Source organism: Rousettus aegyptiacus, unplaced genomic scaffold (assembly GCF_014176215.1).
Source record: "Rousettus aegyptiacus isolate mRouAeg1 unplaced genomic scaffold, mRouAeg1.p scaffold_m13_p_13, whole genome shotgun sequence".
Classification (NCBI taxonomy): Eukaryota; Metazoa; Chordata; class Mammalia; order Chiroptera; family Pteropodidae; genus Rousettus; species Rousettus aegyptiacus.
In genome coordinates this window covers 32,445,495-32,462,443 of record NW_023416288.1, presented here as the reverse complement: position 1 = coordinate 32,462,443, position 16,949 = coordinate 32,445,495, and the positions used below count along the sequence as shown (strand labels likewise).

The window sequence follows — 16,949 nt, the reverse complement described above, 5'->3', positions numbered from 1 at the left end:
TATGACCACTTTTGCCATGTCCCAAGAATTTTGATGTGTTGTACTATCATTATCATTCATTTCTATGTATCTCTTGATCTTTTTATTTCTTCTCTGACCCAGTTATTCTTCAGTAGTATGTTGTTTAATTAATCTCCATGTCTTTTTACAGTTGTTCTCTAGTTTCAAAGCATTATGATCAAAGAATATGGTTGGTATGATTTCAACCGTCTTATATTTGTTAAGGCTATTTCTGTGTCCTAGTATGTGGTCAATTCTTTAGAATGTTCTATGTACACTAGAGAAGAATGTATAAGCAGCTGTTTGGGGATGAAAGGCTCTGTAAATGTCAATTATGTCCAGTTGGTCTAATGTATCATTTAAGGATGTTATTTCCTTATTGATTTTATGTTTGGATGATCTGTCCCTATCTAACAGTGGGATATTTAGGTCCCCTACTACAATAGTGTTTTGGTCTGTTTCTCCCTTTAGTTCTGTTAGTAATTGCTTTATATATTTCAGGGCTCCCTGATTGGGAGCATAGATATTAATAAGTATTATATCTTCTTGGTGCATGATTCCCTTTCTCATTATGAAGTGTCCCTCAGTATCTTTACCTTTTTTATTTTGAAGTCTGTTTTGTCCAAAATCAGTACTGCTACTCCCACTTTTCTCTAAATGCCATTTGCTTGACATATCATTTTTCACTCTTTCACTTTGAGTCTATATTTGTCTTTGGACCTAAGATGTGTCTCCTGGAGGCAGCATATGGTTGGGTTTTTTTTTTTTTTTTTTTTTTTTTGATCCATTCTGCAGCTCTGTGCCTTTTTGTTGGTGAGTTCAGTCCATTTACATTTAGGGTGATTATTGAAATACAAGTTCTTATAACCATTTTATCTTTTGCTTTCTGGTAGCTCCGTTTTTCCATTGCTTCCTTGTCCTTGTGTTTCTGTTTTCTTTATTTTGGTTGGCTTTTTGGGTTTTCCCTCTGGTTCTTTTTGTTTTATGTTATATACTTTGGTTCTCAATCTTTGGCGTATGGTTACCATTACAGATATGTAAAGGATAGTTATACACACACACACACACACACACACACACACACAGTCTATTTTTTTCTGCACATGCTTTATTTCCAGTCCCCTTTGCATATTTGGATCTTTGAATCCTCCCCTTTTTAGTCATAGTTGTCTTAATTTGTTCCTATATATGCTGAACATCAGTATATTGCTATAGCAAATCTCTTAAGCTTGTAATTCCCTGTTCCTAGTTATGGTTACACTCTTCTGCTTTTATTAGCCTGCTAGTCACCCTACTCTTAATTTTTTTTTTTTTTTTTTGTCATTTTATTTTAGATGAGCTGACCCCTTTCAGTATTTCCTGTAGTGCCGGCCTCGTAGAGGGAATTCCCTCAATTTTTGTATGTCCGGAAAGGTCTTTATTTATCTTTCATATCCAAAGGAGATCTTAGCTGGATACATTATTTTTGGCTTGTAGTTCCTTTCATTTAGTAATTTGAATATTTGATTCCACTCCTTTCTGGCTTATAAGGTCTGTGCTGAGAAGTCCAATGATAATCTAATGGGTTTTCCTTTATAGGTTACTGTCTTCTTTTCCCTGGCTCCCCTGAGAATTCTGTCTGTCATTGATTTTTGATAATTTTAATACAGTGTGTCTTGGTGAAGGCCTTTTTAGGTTGAGATAATTGGGTGTTCTATTGACTTCCTGGATTCCAAGCTCCAGCTTATTCCTTAGATTTGGGAAATTCTCGTCAACTATTTGTCTGAAAATGCTTTCTGATCTCTGCTCCTTTTCCTCCCCTTTGAGAATTCCCATTATTCTTGTTTCCTCTCCTGATGTGTTCCTTATCTCCAGAAGGTCTATTCAGTTCTTCTGTAAGGTTTCAGTCTTCTTGCTAAAGAACTTATTCTGCTCATCTAGTTGTTTTTTCAATTCCTAAAATTGCTGATATAATTCGTTTCGGATCTCACTGAGTTTTTTTCTGAAGTGCCATCCTGAATTCTCTGTCATTTAAGTCGCATATTTCTATGTCTGTAAGCTTATTTCCTGGAGATTTTTCTATTTCTTTCTGAGATGCCTTGTCACCTTGGTTGTTTATGGTGTTTAATGGACTATTTCTCTACCTGGGCATTAATGGAAGTGTGTTCTGCCTTTTTTTTCCCCCCAGAAAGAGGATTTATAAAATGGTCCCTAGCCTCTTGCAAATAAGGTGTTTTTCTTTTGGTTTCCAGTAGATGGCGTCTAAGCCTCTTGGATCTGTGCTTTATATAAAGTCTTAATAATGTCTTTTTTTTTTTCCCTTACAAATGTTTAATCATGCTCACTACCCTCAGTCTCTGTTCCTGTCAGTGTTAGCGACAGTTTCAGTAGCATTTGCTCAGATTCCCCCGGGGCTCTTTTCAGCTCGGAGGGTATGGGGGAAGGGGCCCTCTGGTTTGGGAGTTGGGGGCTATGGCTCAGCCTCAGTTTTGCATCCGTGGTTGGCAAAAATAAACTGTTGTTTCTCTGCCGTCCCCGCCTTTCTGCTATCCCCATTTCTCTGCCTGCTGCCCTGATGACTGGGCCCTGCCGCCAGCCTGCCACGGAGAAGTCACAGCACTCTCAGGCAGGGGTATTCAGGGAACTTGCTGCACTTTCTCCCCTCCCTCCTGCAGGGAGCTCCAGGGGCTGCAAGAGGCAGCTTTCTTGTTTTTCCCAGTCCACTGCCAGACACTCAGCGTTCTAACCTGTGGTAGCTCTTATGTGCTGTTGCAGTTTGGGTGTTTTTGTTGAGTTTTAGATGTTCAGCTTATTGTTTCAAGGGAAGAGATCTAGGAACATCTCTCACTCTGCCATGTTTAATCCAATTTCCAAAATCCTCATTCTAAAAGAGATAAAATGTGGATAGTCTTAGCAATCAGTGTTCTCTGCAGAGTCCCACTGGGCATTTTACTGTATATGTGTTCTAAGCAGTGATAAAATAAAATCCCCAGCTTTATACCGGACATTTCCCTATATATTGGTATAGGAGATACCAACTAAAACATTAAATGCTAAGAGGAGAGATGAATCTGGCATCTACCTGGATGGATCAAGTTGGCAAATTGTGTATATATTGCATGTTAAGTTGAGTGTTACTTTTCTATAGATTTAAACCTACTGCTAACTTCATTTCTCTGTTTGTCTTGGACCTCAAAGAATGTGTCAGGAATTATCCATAGAACTTAAACATGAGGGGGCAGATGTATTTTTATACTCGACCTTTTCCTTCAAAACAGAAGAAATCTTTGTTTTTGTGGGTTTTAAAAATAGGTGCTCACAATTGCCTTTTCTTCTTACAAACACATAGGTGAATAATCTTGTAATTATAGATGATCGTTAACGAGAACATTGTACTATTTTGAATTTTTCTCCTCAAGGACATTCACCTCGATGTTAGCCACATTATCACTCTTGAGAAATTGGGCAGAATACTATTATTAATTATGCAGTCCATGTTTAAATTTCCATGGTTACGCCAAATACTGTCTTAATATCTGTTTTTAATAAAGAATCCAATCATGGGTCAAATATTGCATTTAGTTGTCATGTCTTTAGTCTTTTTTTTTTTTTTAATGTTTACCAGTACTCTATCTCCTTGCCCATCCCCCTCTTTCCTTTTTCTTCTTTATGGCATTGACAAATCCAGGCTAGTAGTTTTATAGAATGTCCTCTAATTTGGATTTGATTGACTGCCTCCACATGATTAGGCTCAGGTCGTACCTTTTACTGACCCAGGAATATCTTCTCAGTATGTCACATTGAGAAGCAAATGATGTCCATGTGTCTCATTATTGGTCATGTTAAGTTTGATGATTAAGGCCACACTTGTCCAATTTCTCCATTGTAAAAATTGTGATCAAGAAGTAATCAGTAGGATTTTGAGAATGTGTATCTTGCTCCTCGTCTTTCACCTAGTGGCTTTAATATTCATTGCTGACATTTGCCCAAATCATACATTACTGTCGTTAGGGTTTCTTTTTACATTTATTTGTTGACAATCTTCTGTAAAGTACAGCTTTCTCTGCTCCCTTCCTTAAGGGGGAAAATGGTTGTTGTTGTTGTTGTTGTCGTTATATTAGAATTTCCCCCGACCTTTTGAATTATGGTGCCCTCCCTCTCCCTGATTTCGGTTGGGGGTGAAACCCAGGCATTATTATTTTGGAAAACTCCACAGATGACATCATTGTGTAGCCAAAGTTAACAACAGCTGCTCTGTTTCTTAACTGGTTAAAAACTTGTGCCCCACCTTGTACTTAAATGAATCAAAATCTCAGTGGGAGTAGATGGAAGCTCAGAAACTTGTGGTTTGGAAAGGTCATCAGGAGCTTTTGGTTACCCATTCATTGTCAAGAACTACTCTTCTGCAAGGAGTGCTTACTAGTGTGTGGAGAGTGGACCTAAATGTTGGAAAGAATATCTCCTGTTAAGACTAATGCGTGGGAAACATTGTTTGAGATAAGCATAAATATCACTCATGTATGTCCCTCTTTATAATGTGTTTGAGGCTTTATTTAAAGTGTAGTGAGAAAAGTCACCCCTTTTTCTCTGCACCACCTGTCATTCCAACCCATAGGCAACTATCAGGCCAAAACCGTCTGTGGGATGCTGCCATATGTCTGTTTTTATGCTTCTAAATATATTTTGACATGCTGTGTTATCAGGATTAGGTTTGGCAGCGTGCTACAAGTTAAAAAATGTGGTTGAAATGAGTTTCGCTTTTTCAAGAGAAGAGTTGAAGGGTAGACAGTCTGAGTTGTTCTGGTGGTAGTTCTGCATATCATCTAAGACTCGTGCTCCTATTGGCTTAGCAGGGCATCTCCTGGCCTAGGATGACTGCTCAAGCTCCAGCTGTTGAGTGTGATTTCAAGAAGGATAAAGCATCAGAAATTGGCAGCCACCTCATTTAAGGACACTGTTTTTCACACTTCACTGGTATTGTGTTTGCTGGAAAACAACACCTAGCCAAGTCTACCTTCAAGAGAGGCTGGGGAGCAGAGTCTATAACTATATAGATGAATAGATGTTGGGGACAACAATTTAACTGTGTGTCACCCCGCCCTCGGATTTAGCAATATATGTTAAAGGAACTTCTCAGAACCTGGGAGGGAAGATAGAAGCTTTTAAGCTCCCTGCCTCTGCACCGCCCCCCACAAAGAGGAGAATCTAAATCAATTCTGGAGGAAAAATTCCATTTTCCAATTCTACTCTTGCAGATTATTTTCATCTAATAAAGGGAAAATAACACTTTCAGAGAATTAGCTGTCAGGTAATTTTCTGGTTTAATGTTTCAGAGAACAATTCTTTAACAAGTTTTAGTTTATAACTTCACAGGAGAGGAATACTTAGCTTTGTCTTACTATTTTTAGACTTCGTTCTTTTTCTTAACCCAAATCACTAATGAGTGGTTGTTTTTTGAAACACAAACTATTTTTAAAGTTACCAACAATTTTTTCTTTCTTTTTTTTGCTTACCATTGCATCTTACAGTCCTTTCATTTCCCTTTGGCTTCACTTTTCTTCTTGCTAAAGAAGTCTTGAAGGTCTGTGATGACATTTTTTTAAAACCCAAGCTAGATAACTGAAGGTTAGCAGGTATTTACTCTCAGCACTCATGGTTGTCCTCCACCGAGGTCTGGCATCTCCTGCTGTTGCTGAGAAGCTTGCTGGTCCTTAGAAGCTCATATAGAAGTCAGGTTACTTACTAAGATTGTTTCTTTATCCTTGATGCCCTGTAGGTTAGCAGTAAAGCTCTGCTTATACTTTATGTGTGTATTGCCTGGCAAGGAGTAGGTTTTGATAACTAAATGTTTCAAAGAATCTGACGTTTTATGTACTGCTTCCTCTTTTACAGTTTATTTTTCATGTTTACTTACTTCTGCTTTGTAATATGAAAGTAAATGGATGCATCTTGCCTTTGGCTAAACCCCTTGCCTCTGCTCCATTACAGAACTTTGCCCACCCTCTCCTCCTACAACATACCCTTCTTCCTGGGACCTGCCAGGTTGACTTTTCCAACAAAGCCAAAGAATTGCTTCTTCCAACAGACAAAAAGTCTCTAGTTCCTGCCTAGCAGCTGGCTCATGCAGTACTTAATTGGCAAACTTCGAGTTTATAAATGACAGGAAATGCTCTTTTAAGAAATGTTCAAACAGTAGGGAAGAGGCAGTTGGCAGCTAGTGAGCAGAGCAAGAGCTGGAATTGGCATGAAGCAACATCCATAGCTGGATGGTTTGGCAGCTTGCTCTGGGGTTGGCAGAAGTTAGCCCAAGTGCTGTTTTCTTCATAGTTTTGATAGCATCACTGGAGTCTTCCCAGAAATCTTCAAAACAATAGCGTAATCTTAAAATTGCTAACTTTCTGCTTACAGAAGATGCAAAAAACGTGAACAGTTCCTTAGGTCTTAGGTAGCTGATGGTGCTCTTTAAGAAGCAAAATATGAGTTGAAGGGGATTTTTAGACCTTTCATGGAGTCTCTTAGTCCTTCCTCTTAGAATTTCTTACTGTGAGTACAACTCTTTCGTCAGTAAATAGTTGCAAAGTAAATAATTCATTGCACACATTTATTTAAACTCTAAGAGGCCTTAATTACTTAGTTATGGGGGGAAAGTTTGCCCCTTTTAAAATTTTTCTGAAGACTTCAGTATTCTTTTCAGGTCATGGAGTTTAGTAAACCTCATTCCAGTTCTAGACCAAAATCCATTAAAACAAAACAAACAAAACAAAACAAATAAAACCCCAGGAGTATCTTTTTTTTTTTTTTTTTTTACAAACCCAAGGAAAATAGTGGCATCCTTCCAGGTTCCTGGGGGCTGTTGTTGGCTGGCTTGCATGTCTCCATGCCTTCATGATACCTTAGGTTCTGTTCCCCACAAAGTAAATACACTTAACCTTACTGTTTGCTCATTCTTGTATCTCCTCACGATAGATGATTAGGAATTACTCACTGGCAGACTTCACCAGTTATGCAAACTTTCAGTTGTGCAGCTTTGTTCTTCTGTTTTTTTTTTTTTTTTTTTTTCAAGTTATAGCACAGACTCTGCCAACAAGTCCAAAGGAAGTTTCGCCAATAGGCACCTGGCAGAAATCCACTGGGAAGCAGCTTGTGTCCTGTGAACACCCTTCACATCTGAAGGTTTAGGAAAAAGGGTTCAAGATAATGCAGCTGAACATTAACTTAAATGCAAAGAATGTGTAATAGAAAGGATAAGGCAGATGAGTCTTTTCAAGCTCCATCTCAGACTTAAATGCTCAGGTGGATGAGGCTTATTAACCCATTGTTCTGGCTTCTTATTTTTGTAGGGAAACATCAGGTTATCTGCTTATCTGAGTGTCCAAATCCTGAAAACTTGGCTTACCATGCAGATTCCCATATAAGAATGATCTGTACCAGAGAGTCGGTGATTGTCAAGTGAACAGGATGTTTATGTGAGATGCCTCATATTCCCAGGGGAAAATTTCCTTGATCAGTAATTTATGGTCAGGGAGATGCCTGGTGGATGTGAAACTGGAGCAGAGAGACTTGGGCTTTGCTCAGAAATGTCTCCATCAAGCTTCAGACGTCCGATGAGTCAACTTTTTATTAAGGTGCTGTCGCCAAGAGCGCACATCAGCCTGTCGGCCTAGGGCACCACCTCCTGGTTTGCTCGAACACTGCTTTTTATGTTGGACAGGTTCTCTTGCTTCTGTGTTCATCCCAGCGCAGAACATTTTTCTGTCTATATACCGACTCTTTCTTTGCCCTTCTTTGTTACGGTTTGGTCCTTTTGGCCCTTCTCTACTGGCCACCATTCTTTTTCCAGATTTCACACAACTTTTTTCTTAAATTTATTCTTAATCTTCATATTGGATTTGTTACCTCCTCTTCCTTTCCACCCCCAATCAACAAAATGATTGATAACCTTTCATCACTGTGGTAGGAAGATTATTTTGCTTTTGCTCAGCTTTTGAGGCCAAGACATGTGCTCAAGCCGTGCTGGCTGGACCTTCACCTAAGGACGATGCCTGTCACATTAATCCTCCAAGGACATCCAGAAACTGCTCTCTGGCATCAGTCTCAGGAAATAGAGTTTTTACTAAGCAAATGAAATAGTTTTGCTCTTATAGACATGGTAAATCATGCAACTGATTTTTTTAGTTTTTATTTTTTTGATTGGCTGCTAAGAAGTTTGAGAGTCAAAATTGTGTAATAACAGCATTTCTGGCTTCATCTTGTCTTTTCTGTTCAGGTTCCTGAGCTCTTATTTTCTTACCTTCTTTATCTTTCTAGATTATGTGTACTTTGTAAGCAGCATAAAGTCTTTCTGGAACAAAGCCCAGAAAACAAATAATTATACAGTCATGGCAAAGTACAATGAGGCAGTTCTGGGCGAGTTACACATTAGATTTAGTCTCATGATTAAAAAAGTCTTTCTCACCACCACGTTGCCCCTGCCCCCCAGTATATTATTCAGAAGAACATGATATGGATGTTCTCAGTGATATAAATATTTAGATCCCATCTTTACTTTAAAAACATTGGTTAAGATTAATGTATCAGTTTTACTATAAGGATCAGAATGACAAAATAAATCGATGCTAACATCGAGCACAGTTTATGGTCAATGTCAGCATTAATACAGTTGGTCTATTTGGTTATCAAATTAAGATAAGCTTTAAAGTGTCCCTATAGAATAAATGGTGTGTGGACATTAACTCTTATAGGAAATATGATGTACATGGTTCAGGCTGTAGATAAAGGAAGAGACAGATAAGCAGAGTTTAGATGATTTTCACTTGTAGAAAACTGGGTGTGGGGTCTAGAATCACACATTGCTGTGTTTTTCATAAGTGAAAGGTGTGGCTCGAACTCAAATGATTCCCCTATTTAATATATTTATTGACTATAGTTTTGTGAGAATTTGGAAATACCTGTCAATTTTAAACTGTCATGCTGCCACAGCATTTCCGTTACATAAAATCTTAGAAGTATTTGTACAAGGGCACAAGATTTATGTTTAAGGATTTGATTGCAGTATTATATGAATTAGTGAAAAATTAGAAATGACTCATTTCTGAAGGTCTTTTAAAATAGCATCCTCAGATATAACAAAATAACTGTCAGGTAAAGATTAAGGAATCATGGATTTTTTTCTTGACCACTTTTCTGTGAAGTAATTATTTTCTCACAGTGGAAACAAACATTGAAATTCTTAAGTTACAAAGTGTCTTAAACATGCATAAGATGACTGTGTGCTGATGAGACAGCAAGCCTGTTGCTTTTCATTTCTTGTTCTAGTAGAGAGCACCGTGTGTGTTTCAATTAAACCAATCTTTTTTTGGTAAAATTTTTTAATTGAGGTATAATTGATATAACCTATTAGTTTCAGGTAGACAGCATGATTTGATATTTGTATATTGCAAAATGATCTCCACAAGTCTAGTTAACCATCCGTCACCATACATAGCTACAGATTTTTTTTTTCATTGTGATGAGAACTTTTAAGATGTACTCATTTAGCAGGGAAGGCAGCACTTTATTTTTAGGAATATAAGGCTCTTTTTAATTAAAGTGTAGTTGACATATATTGTATTAGTTTCAGGTGCACAACATAATGATTTGAAACTTATATGCCTTATGAAGTGATCACCATGAGAAGTCTAGTAACCATCTGTCCTTGTACAAAGTCATTGCAATATTATTGGCTATTCCCTATGTCGTACTTTTCATAAGGCAGCACCTTCTTGAATGAGTCTTCTGTTAGGCATTTTTCTTAAGAGTAACTTATGCAGCTCTCTATGTGTATTTCAAAGCATATCCATCCCATGGGAGGCAGGATATATACTGTTTGTTTTGTGAACGTGGTTTAGAGAGATAGAAACCCAGATTTGAATCCTGGCTCCAACATCAGTCAGCATGTAACCTTGCACAAGTGACTTAACCTCTGTGGCTCGGTTTTCTCATCTTTAAAATTAGAATATTGTTAGTTTCTATCCACTGGATCAGCTGTGAAATGTAAATTGAGGGAATCAACAGAGAAAACTCAAACTCTCACCACACAGAACTGTTGCATATCCCTGCCAAGTTATTTGGTGAATGTAAGTTTTTTTGATTTTGGGAATTCCCAGACAAGTTTTTGACATTTTCAGATTTTGATGTTATTGTCTTTGTTTTTTTTTTAATTTTGTCTAATATCATTTTCCTTTCTCATTTCTATTTTTAAATTAGTAAACAGGCAGAAGGTTTTCCTTTTATTCAAAGAACCAGCTCAGCCCTTTTATTTCTAGAGATTTTGTTAACAAATTTTTTTAAATTGTTGCTTCGGAGGAAGGAAATTAAGGACTTAAAAATTCCTACCAAGTAGTGTGACCAAACCATGTCCTATGGAACAACCTTCTGGTCAGTCTGTGCTGAGGGATAAGAAGTGGAATGGCTGATCCATCCGTCTGTGAGCTTCCGCTCTTGGTCTTCAGTATCTTCCCTTAGATCTGTGGTATTTAGTGCTCAGTATTCTCTACCTCCTCTGAATTTACAGGGAGAAGAGGGCACTAATAATTTGTGTGTGTGTAGCGATATTCTTCCATGGACCAACATTAAGGGGAACTAAACTTTCCTTATCTAGTGAAAGTGAATGAGCCTAGTGCTGCTGTTTTCTTTGACTAAGATTTTCAGAAACTTCTAAATCAAATTCTAATGATTTCTCTAGTTCCTGAGATGCTTAAGAGTAAAACTGCTGGCGTGATTTGTGTGAGACTTAAAAAAAAAAAAATAGGAAAAGAGTTTAGGTTAAAAAATTAGAAATTAGACGAGTTGTTTTATAGCTTAGCTGGAGGTACACACTACATCTTTATGGATTGAGTTCTTGGGAATGGAATTTATAGTATCCTGACAGGAATATGAGAAGGTTCAAGAGAGAATTATGTGAAGTGTTTCTTACCAAGTAGGCCACATGTACATTTCTTATTGCAAAGCATCTTCTAAAATCTCTAGAAATCTAATTTGCTAGGTGTACATTTTTTTAAAGAAATGCATATTATGCTTTATTTGGTTTACTCAGTTGGAGCTCATCTTATATTTCTTGGTACATATGGAAAAATCTCTAATTTTGCTGTGAACTTAAAACTGCTTTAAAAAAAAAGTCTTAGAGAATGAAAATATTAAAACATTTCTTGGGATAATTTCTTAGAATTAACTTATCCTTGGAAGCCAATTTCTCTTCCTGCCGTTAGGAGGTAAACGAAGTGTTCACCGCATGAACCTGTGCACTGCTTCTGCATTTCAGCTCCTTCTGCTCACTGGTAACCAACCTGGTCTTTGGCCTTTTTAGGACACCAGTCACTGACCTGTCCTCTTGAGTGTGTCCTTTAGCCCTGCAAGAATGACTGTTTGAAGGGAGACTCGGGAAGGGCACAGCTGGCTTGAGGTGGGAAGATGAGGAATAATGAGCGAGCCAGATAAAATCTGTTTATGAAAAAACCTTTTAGGAGTTAGCCTTCAGAATATTTTTCAATTTGCCCAATTTGTTTAAGGGGTCAAGGGAAGGGAGAGACAGAAGGAATAAAGAATTATATGGGAAAGAATCATATGGCATTTTACTGCTAAAATGAATTAGTTCTCTTCTAATCCTGTCCTATACATGGCGTGATAAGTACTGAATTACTAGTGGTAAAGTTTTACATGATTTAGTAATTTATAATGAGATTGTTTTTCTCTTTGAGAATCATTCACTGAGTATGTGTTTGAAAAGCGAACCCTATGTGGATAAGGTACGGAGTTGGTGTCCTTGGATGCTGTCGTGTCTGTTGCCATGTAGCCCAGAATCTTATTTACTTGTCAGGAATCTACCTTGGATATAGTCATGGGGGATCTTACTTAAACAGTCTTGTCCCTCTATTCTGGTATGTTTAAACTTTATAACATTTACATATCTTTTAAATCTATAATTTGGTGACATTCTAAAGTTGAAGAAAATTGTGTACAGAAGTGACATTTTTACATGCAGGAGTAATATGTATTTTGTCAACCTATTAAGGTAAACTCATGTCAACTGATGGTTTTCCCAAAACTATCCTGCTCTTCCTGCTGCATGAGAATGCCCCCATCCCTGCGCTAATGGTAACAGCCTGACTGCTATCAAATAATCATGAATGTCCCGTGTTTCATTCCCAACAGCAATCAGAAACAGAGACTGTTCATCTGTTCATCCCAGCCTTATCTGTCGGTGCCATTATTGGCAAGCAGGGGCAGCACATCAAACAGCTTTCTCGCTTTGCAGGAGCTTCTATTAAGGTACTGTTCTGCCAGCCGCGGCTCTCCTGGTGCTTTAAATACAGTAAGTTAAAGAAACATGAGCCTTCTTGCCACTTCATAATTTGAACTGAAGGTGGCAAGCAGTCTATACTGAGGTTACGTGAGAGTGTGACAAAAAATCCCCAAACAACAGTAGCTTACACAAGATGAGTTAACTTCTCTCTCCAGGAAGAGTATTCTGGAGGTAGCAATCCAGCGCTGGTTCTGTGGTTCTGCCCACCAAGTCCTTGCACCTAGATTCCTTCCAGCTCTACCCTAGGCATGGCTGTGGTCCCTCTTGGTCCCAAATGTTCAGTGCTCTAACAACCAAATCTGGTCCAGCCAGTAGGGGAGGACATAAAGCTTTCTCTTAAGGGTTCCTGTTAGCTGCTATAGGATATTTCTGTTTACATTCTGTTGCTCAGAAGTGCGTCACAGGACCAGACATAGCAGGAGAAGCAGGGAAATGCAGTCCATTTGTTGTCAGCTAAGTATTTTATAATGGAAGGTGGGGTCACAAATACCAGAGGACAACTAATAATGGCATCTGCTAAATAGAGAAATGTGTTTCGAAGATTTTGTATTTTGATATGCTGAGAAACATGGGTCATTTTGTTTACAAGAATACACGAGTTGATAAAGGCTTTATTTGGTAGCCTTCTTCAGAAAAACACTACATTGGGGTTTTATTTTGGTTATATTTTATGAACTTTTTATAAAAATTTCTGTTTAAAACAATATAGTACACAAAAAACTGCATTCAAATGTTTGTAGCATCTTTATAACTCCCAGAATGGGAAGATGCAAATGTTTATCAACTGGCAAATGGATAAAACTGTGGTCTATCTATACAATAAATGTTGTTTAGCAATAAAATGGATCAGACAATTGATATAGACTACAACTTGGGTGAATCTCGTGTGTTATGCTAAGACATAAGGCTCAAAAAGCCATATACTATGTGATCCCACTTATATGACAATCTGGAAAAGGCATAACTATAGGGATAGAGATAAGAAATCAGTGGTTGCTAGGAGTTGCAGTAGGGATTGAAAGGCAGCATGAGGAAATTCTGGGAGTGACAGAACTGTTTTTATTTGATTGTGGTGGTGTTTACATGACTGTGCTTTTGTTACCAACAGAGTGATGTTTACTGCATGTAAACTAAACGAATAATAAAAAAAGGAAAACACACATATAAAAATAGCCCTCAGACACTCTTGTAGCAAAAGATAACAAAATACGCGCACAGAAAATGCAGCCAAAATAAATAAATGGGTAAAGGAAAAGACATGTAAAAGATCAGATGGTGAACTGACTTTACTATCCCACTAGGCTCCTGATTGAGTTAAAAATAAATCTCTGACACATGTTCACACATTAAAAAAAACTTACTAGATTCATTTTAGAAAAACTTCACTGAACATTTCATGAACAAGAACTGAGTATTTAGACCTTTGTTTCTTTTTCTTTCTGGCTTTTGTGGAGGTTTTATAATGAGGTTAAAATGTTTTTGTTTCCAAAAAGTCTAAAACACATAATATGGAAGATTTGTTACCACTCTTAACACTTTGGTGGATTTACATATATGTAAATTTCCATGTAGTTAGTTACTTTAATAAGGCATGCATTAGGTATCACCAAACCATAATGGTTTGTGTTTATCTATTGGACATTTAGATTTTTCTTAATTTATCCTGCACAGATACAGTACTATGATGAACAAAGTTCTTTCAGCCAAATTGTTATATATAACCTTATTCTTTAACAGGTCTACAGAAGGAGATTTAGTGAGTCAAAGGGCATGTGCTTTAGTCAGGCTTTTGAGATTATTGCAGTTTATTCTCCTGATTTCAGTGTAGGAGCACCCTCAGGCCCAGGCCTCTATCACCAGTTTTGACAAAGGTACTTAAAACAGGAAAAAAAGTTTCTTTTCAGTGATTTCCTGTGAATAATTCTTAAGAGCTAAAAGAAAGTAATTATTTGCTTGTTCGTGAATACAGACTCAAAATTAGTGCCCACCAGGAATATTATCAGTATGGTTTTGGGTGATAAAAATGTTATGCTTTTTCCCTCCCTCAGAATAAAGTTGCCTCCATGAAAAAAAATATTCTCTTGACTATAAACGTGCAGAGAAAGGTCTAGTAAGTAACTGACAGTGATTATGATCATACCGAGTGGCAAAATGTGGAGTGGTTTTTATTGTCCTTTTTGCTTCCTTTCTTATATAGTAATAACATATTTTTTAAAAAATAGAATTAATTTGTTTCTCACATGTAAAATATTTTAAACTCCTACCAGCTGGGTCCCAAAATCCTTTCTTACTTTGACTCTGGGGGAATGCTAAAGGGAATTCCTCTCCCTTCAACAGTCTCTACATGCTCCCGGCCCAGGCTTTTTGCATGATTTCAGATACACTACAAAAACAGAAAATTCTGAGTTTACCTTTCTTTTGCTAAATTAATGTTAGTTTATTTCATATGTTACTCCAGTGAGTGTACTTTGGGGAATTTGAACTTAGCAGTGTTTTGCACATACAGGAAGCCTGAGGAGTGCTGATGCATGTAGGTCAAGGACTACACCGTGAGTACTGCTGCTATAGTGATTAGGAACATGATAGTGGAGACACATTCCAGCTCTATTAGCGGTGTGTTCATGGACCAGGTAACTCCTCCAGCCTTCAGTTTGTCCCTCTGTAGAGACACTACACCTTATCAGGATGTAGTGAGGATCAGCTAAGACTGCAAATGGATTTTTACATTAGGGCCAGGCAAAGTGTAAATACCCAGTATATGGCAGGAGCAATAACTTAATGAACCCACATTAACCACTGCCTCTTCATAACTTCTGAAAGTGGCATAACCCCTTGATGGGTGTCTTACAGATAGCTCCAGCTGAAGCACCAGATGCTAAAGTGAGGATGGTGATTATCACTGGGCCACCAGAGGCTCAGTTCAAGGTATGTGCTCTAGAGTCTGTGCACAGGTAACAAATGGATATGGACAGTATTAATGCTTTCTTTTCAGGAACTCCATAACCTGACTTCTCCCTTAAATGTATCTAATACTCAGTAGGAGGAATTTCTCAATGGAAAGTCGTAAGAGTAGGAATAGTAGAAATACACCCCAAATGACATTTCAAAAATAAACCAAAAGCCTGTAATTTTGAGAGTTCTGTAATAGTTGTTGGGTTTACTGATCTCCCAAAAAAGAATGTGCTCAATGCCTTCTTGTATGTGAAAATGACACCTCAAGACTGAAATTTACAAACATGTCTGGTTAATATAGTTTGTAAAACTTGTTCCTAAATTTTTCCTCTTGTCCTTGAGAACCCTTAACCTTGAATTAAAATGCCCCCTTTTCCTCCTACCCTTGGGTGAACTCTGTTAGCTCTTGTCCATAGTCTCTCCACATATCACTCTAATCCTTCAAATTTTAGAGGTAGTTATGGCGTTTGTCCTGGGGTGAACCACTGCTCGTGTTTATTGGGGTTCGGGGCCTTTGGGGCTGCAAGGCCTCTCCCTGTGTACTGAAGTGGTGCAGCAGGGTAATGATGAGCAGGGACTTGGCAGCCGGGCTGCTGGTTCAAATCCCAGCTCTGCCATTCACCAGCTGTGTGACCTTGGTTGGGCAAGTTATTTAACCTTTCTCTGGCTAGTTCCTCATCTGTAAAATGTAGATAAGAGCCCTCACAAGGCTTAAACAAAGTTATAAGGTTTAAACAGTACATAAAGTGCTTAGAATAATCTCTGATGCAATAGAAATATGTTGGTGGTGGTGTTCAGAGACTCTGGGTGAATCAGACTAATAAGACCCTGCCAAATGCTTAAATTCACAAATACATACCTTTGAGTATGTGGTATTTCTCGTAAGACTTAGTGTGGGTGTCTTGTTTGTCATAGGCAAAAGCAACTAGTAAATTCTAATTAAACCAGTTTATCCAAAATGTATATTTTGTTCCTACTGCTTAGCAGCTGTGTAACAGGACAACTCTTTAATCTTAAGCCTTTGTTCCTTTAGCTCTAAAATGTGTTTAGTAACAGTGCCTATACCTCTCCCCTCCTCCTCTTTGAAACCATCACTTTCTTTGACCTATGTTCTATGGGCCATTTTCCATTAAAAATCCAAAGGTTTTTTTTTTCCACTTCATTTACAGGAAGAACAGGAAACAAAAGGAGTTGCTTTGAGATGTGGGTGCAAGTTGGCTAGGCTCAAATGCAGGTGAAGAAATTTACTCCCTTACAGCAGCCTCATGGTCCAGGCAGTTCAAATCATAAGTCAGAAATGTTGAAAATTGCTTCCTATCCTGAACCTACAGGGTCAGTCACTTTTAATTTGAAATCTTAAAAGAAATACAAACATCAATTATTACATGTTTCTTCTTGGTGCTGAGGTATTACTATTTAATAAATGGGGTTACTATCTTACAATTCCTATAATGCTTGAATGTCAAGAAATTCAAAGTTTGTTTCTCTGCCCAATGTCCGCATTTGTACAGTTGTTCTTAAATGGAACATTTAAGAGTTATGATACTTAAATCTCATGTGACAATTATAGATGAATTTTATTTTAGAGGTCTAAGGAATAGTAAACCTCCTAATCCATATTTTTTCTCAAGACCTTCTGTTTTGGAGGATAGTGTATATCCATAGTGTCCTCAGGCCA

At 37.7% G+C, this 16,949-nt stretch overlaps 1 protein-coding gene across 4 annotated transcripts in view; it reads left to right on the top strand.

Moving 5' to 3' along the window:
- Positions 1–16,949, top strand: part of IGF2BP3 (insulin like growth factor 2 mRNA binding protein 3) — a 111,350-nt gene that overhangs the window by 90,050 nt on the left and 4,351 nt on the right. For 3 of the 4 annotated variants that reach the window (XM_016159573.2, XM_016159572.2, XM_036230407.1), the window contains exons 11-12: positions 12,169–12,285; positions 15,170–15,244. In XM_016159573.2, the coding sequence (XP_016015059.1) occupies positions 12,169–12,285; positions 15,170–15,244 (192 nt within the window). Of the gene's footprint in view, positions 1–12,168; positions 12,286–15,169; positions 15,245–16,440; positions 16,510–16,949 lie in introns of those variants that run through there. The other variant, XM_016159574.2, reaches the window with a different exon arrangement.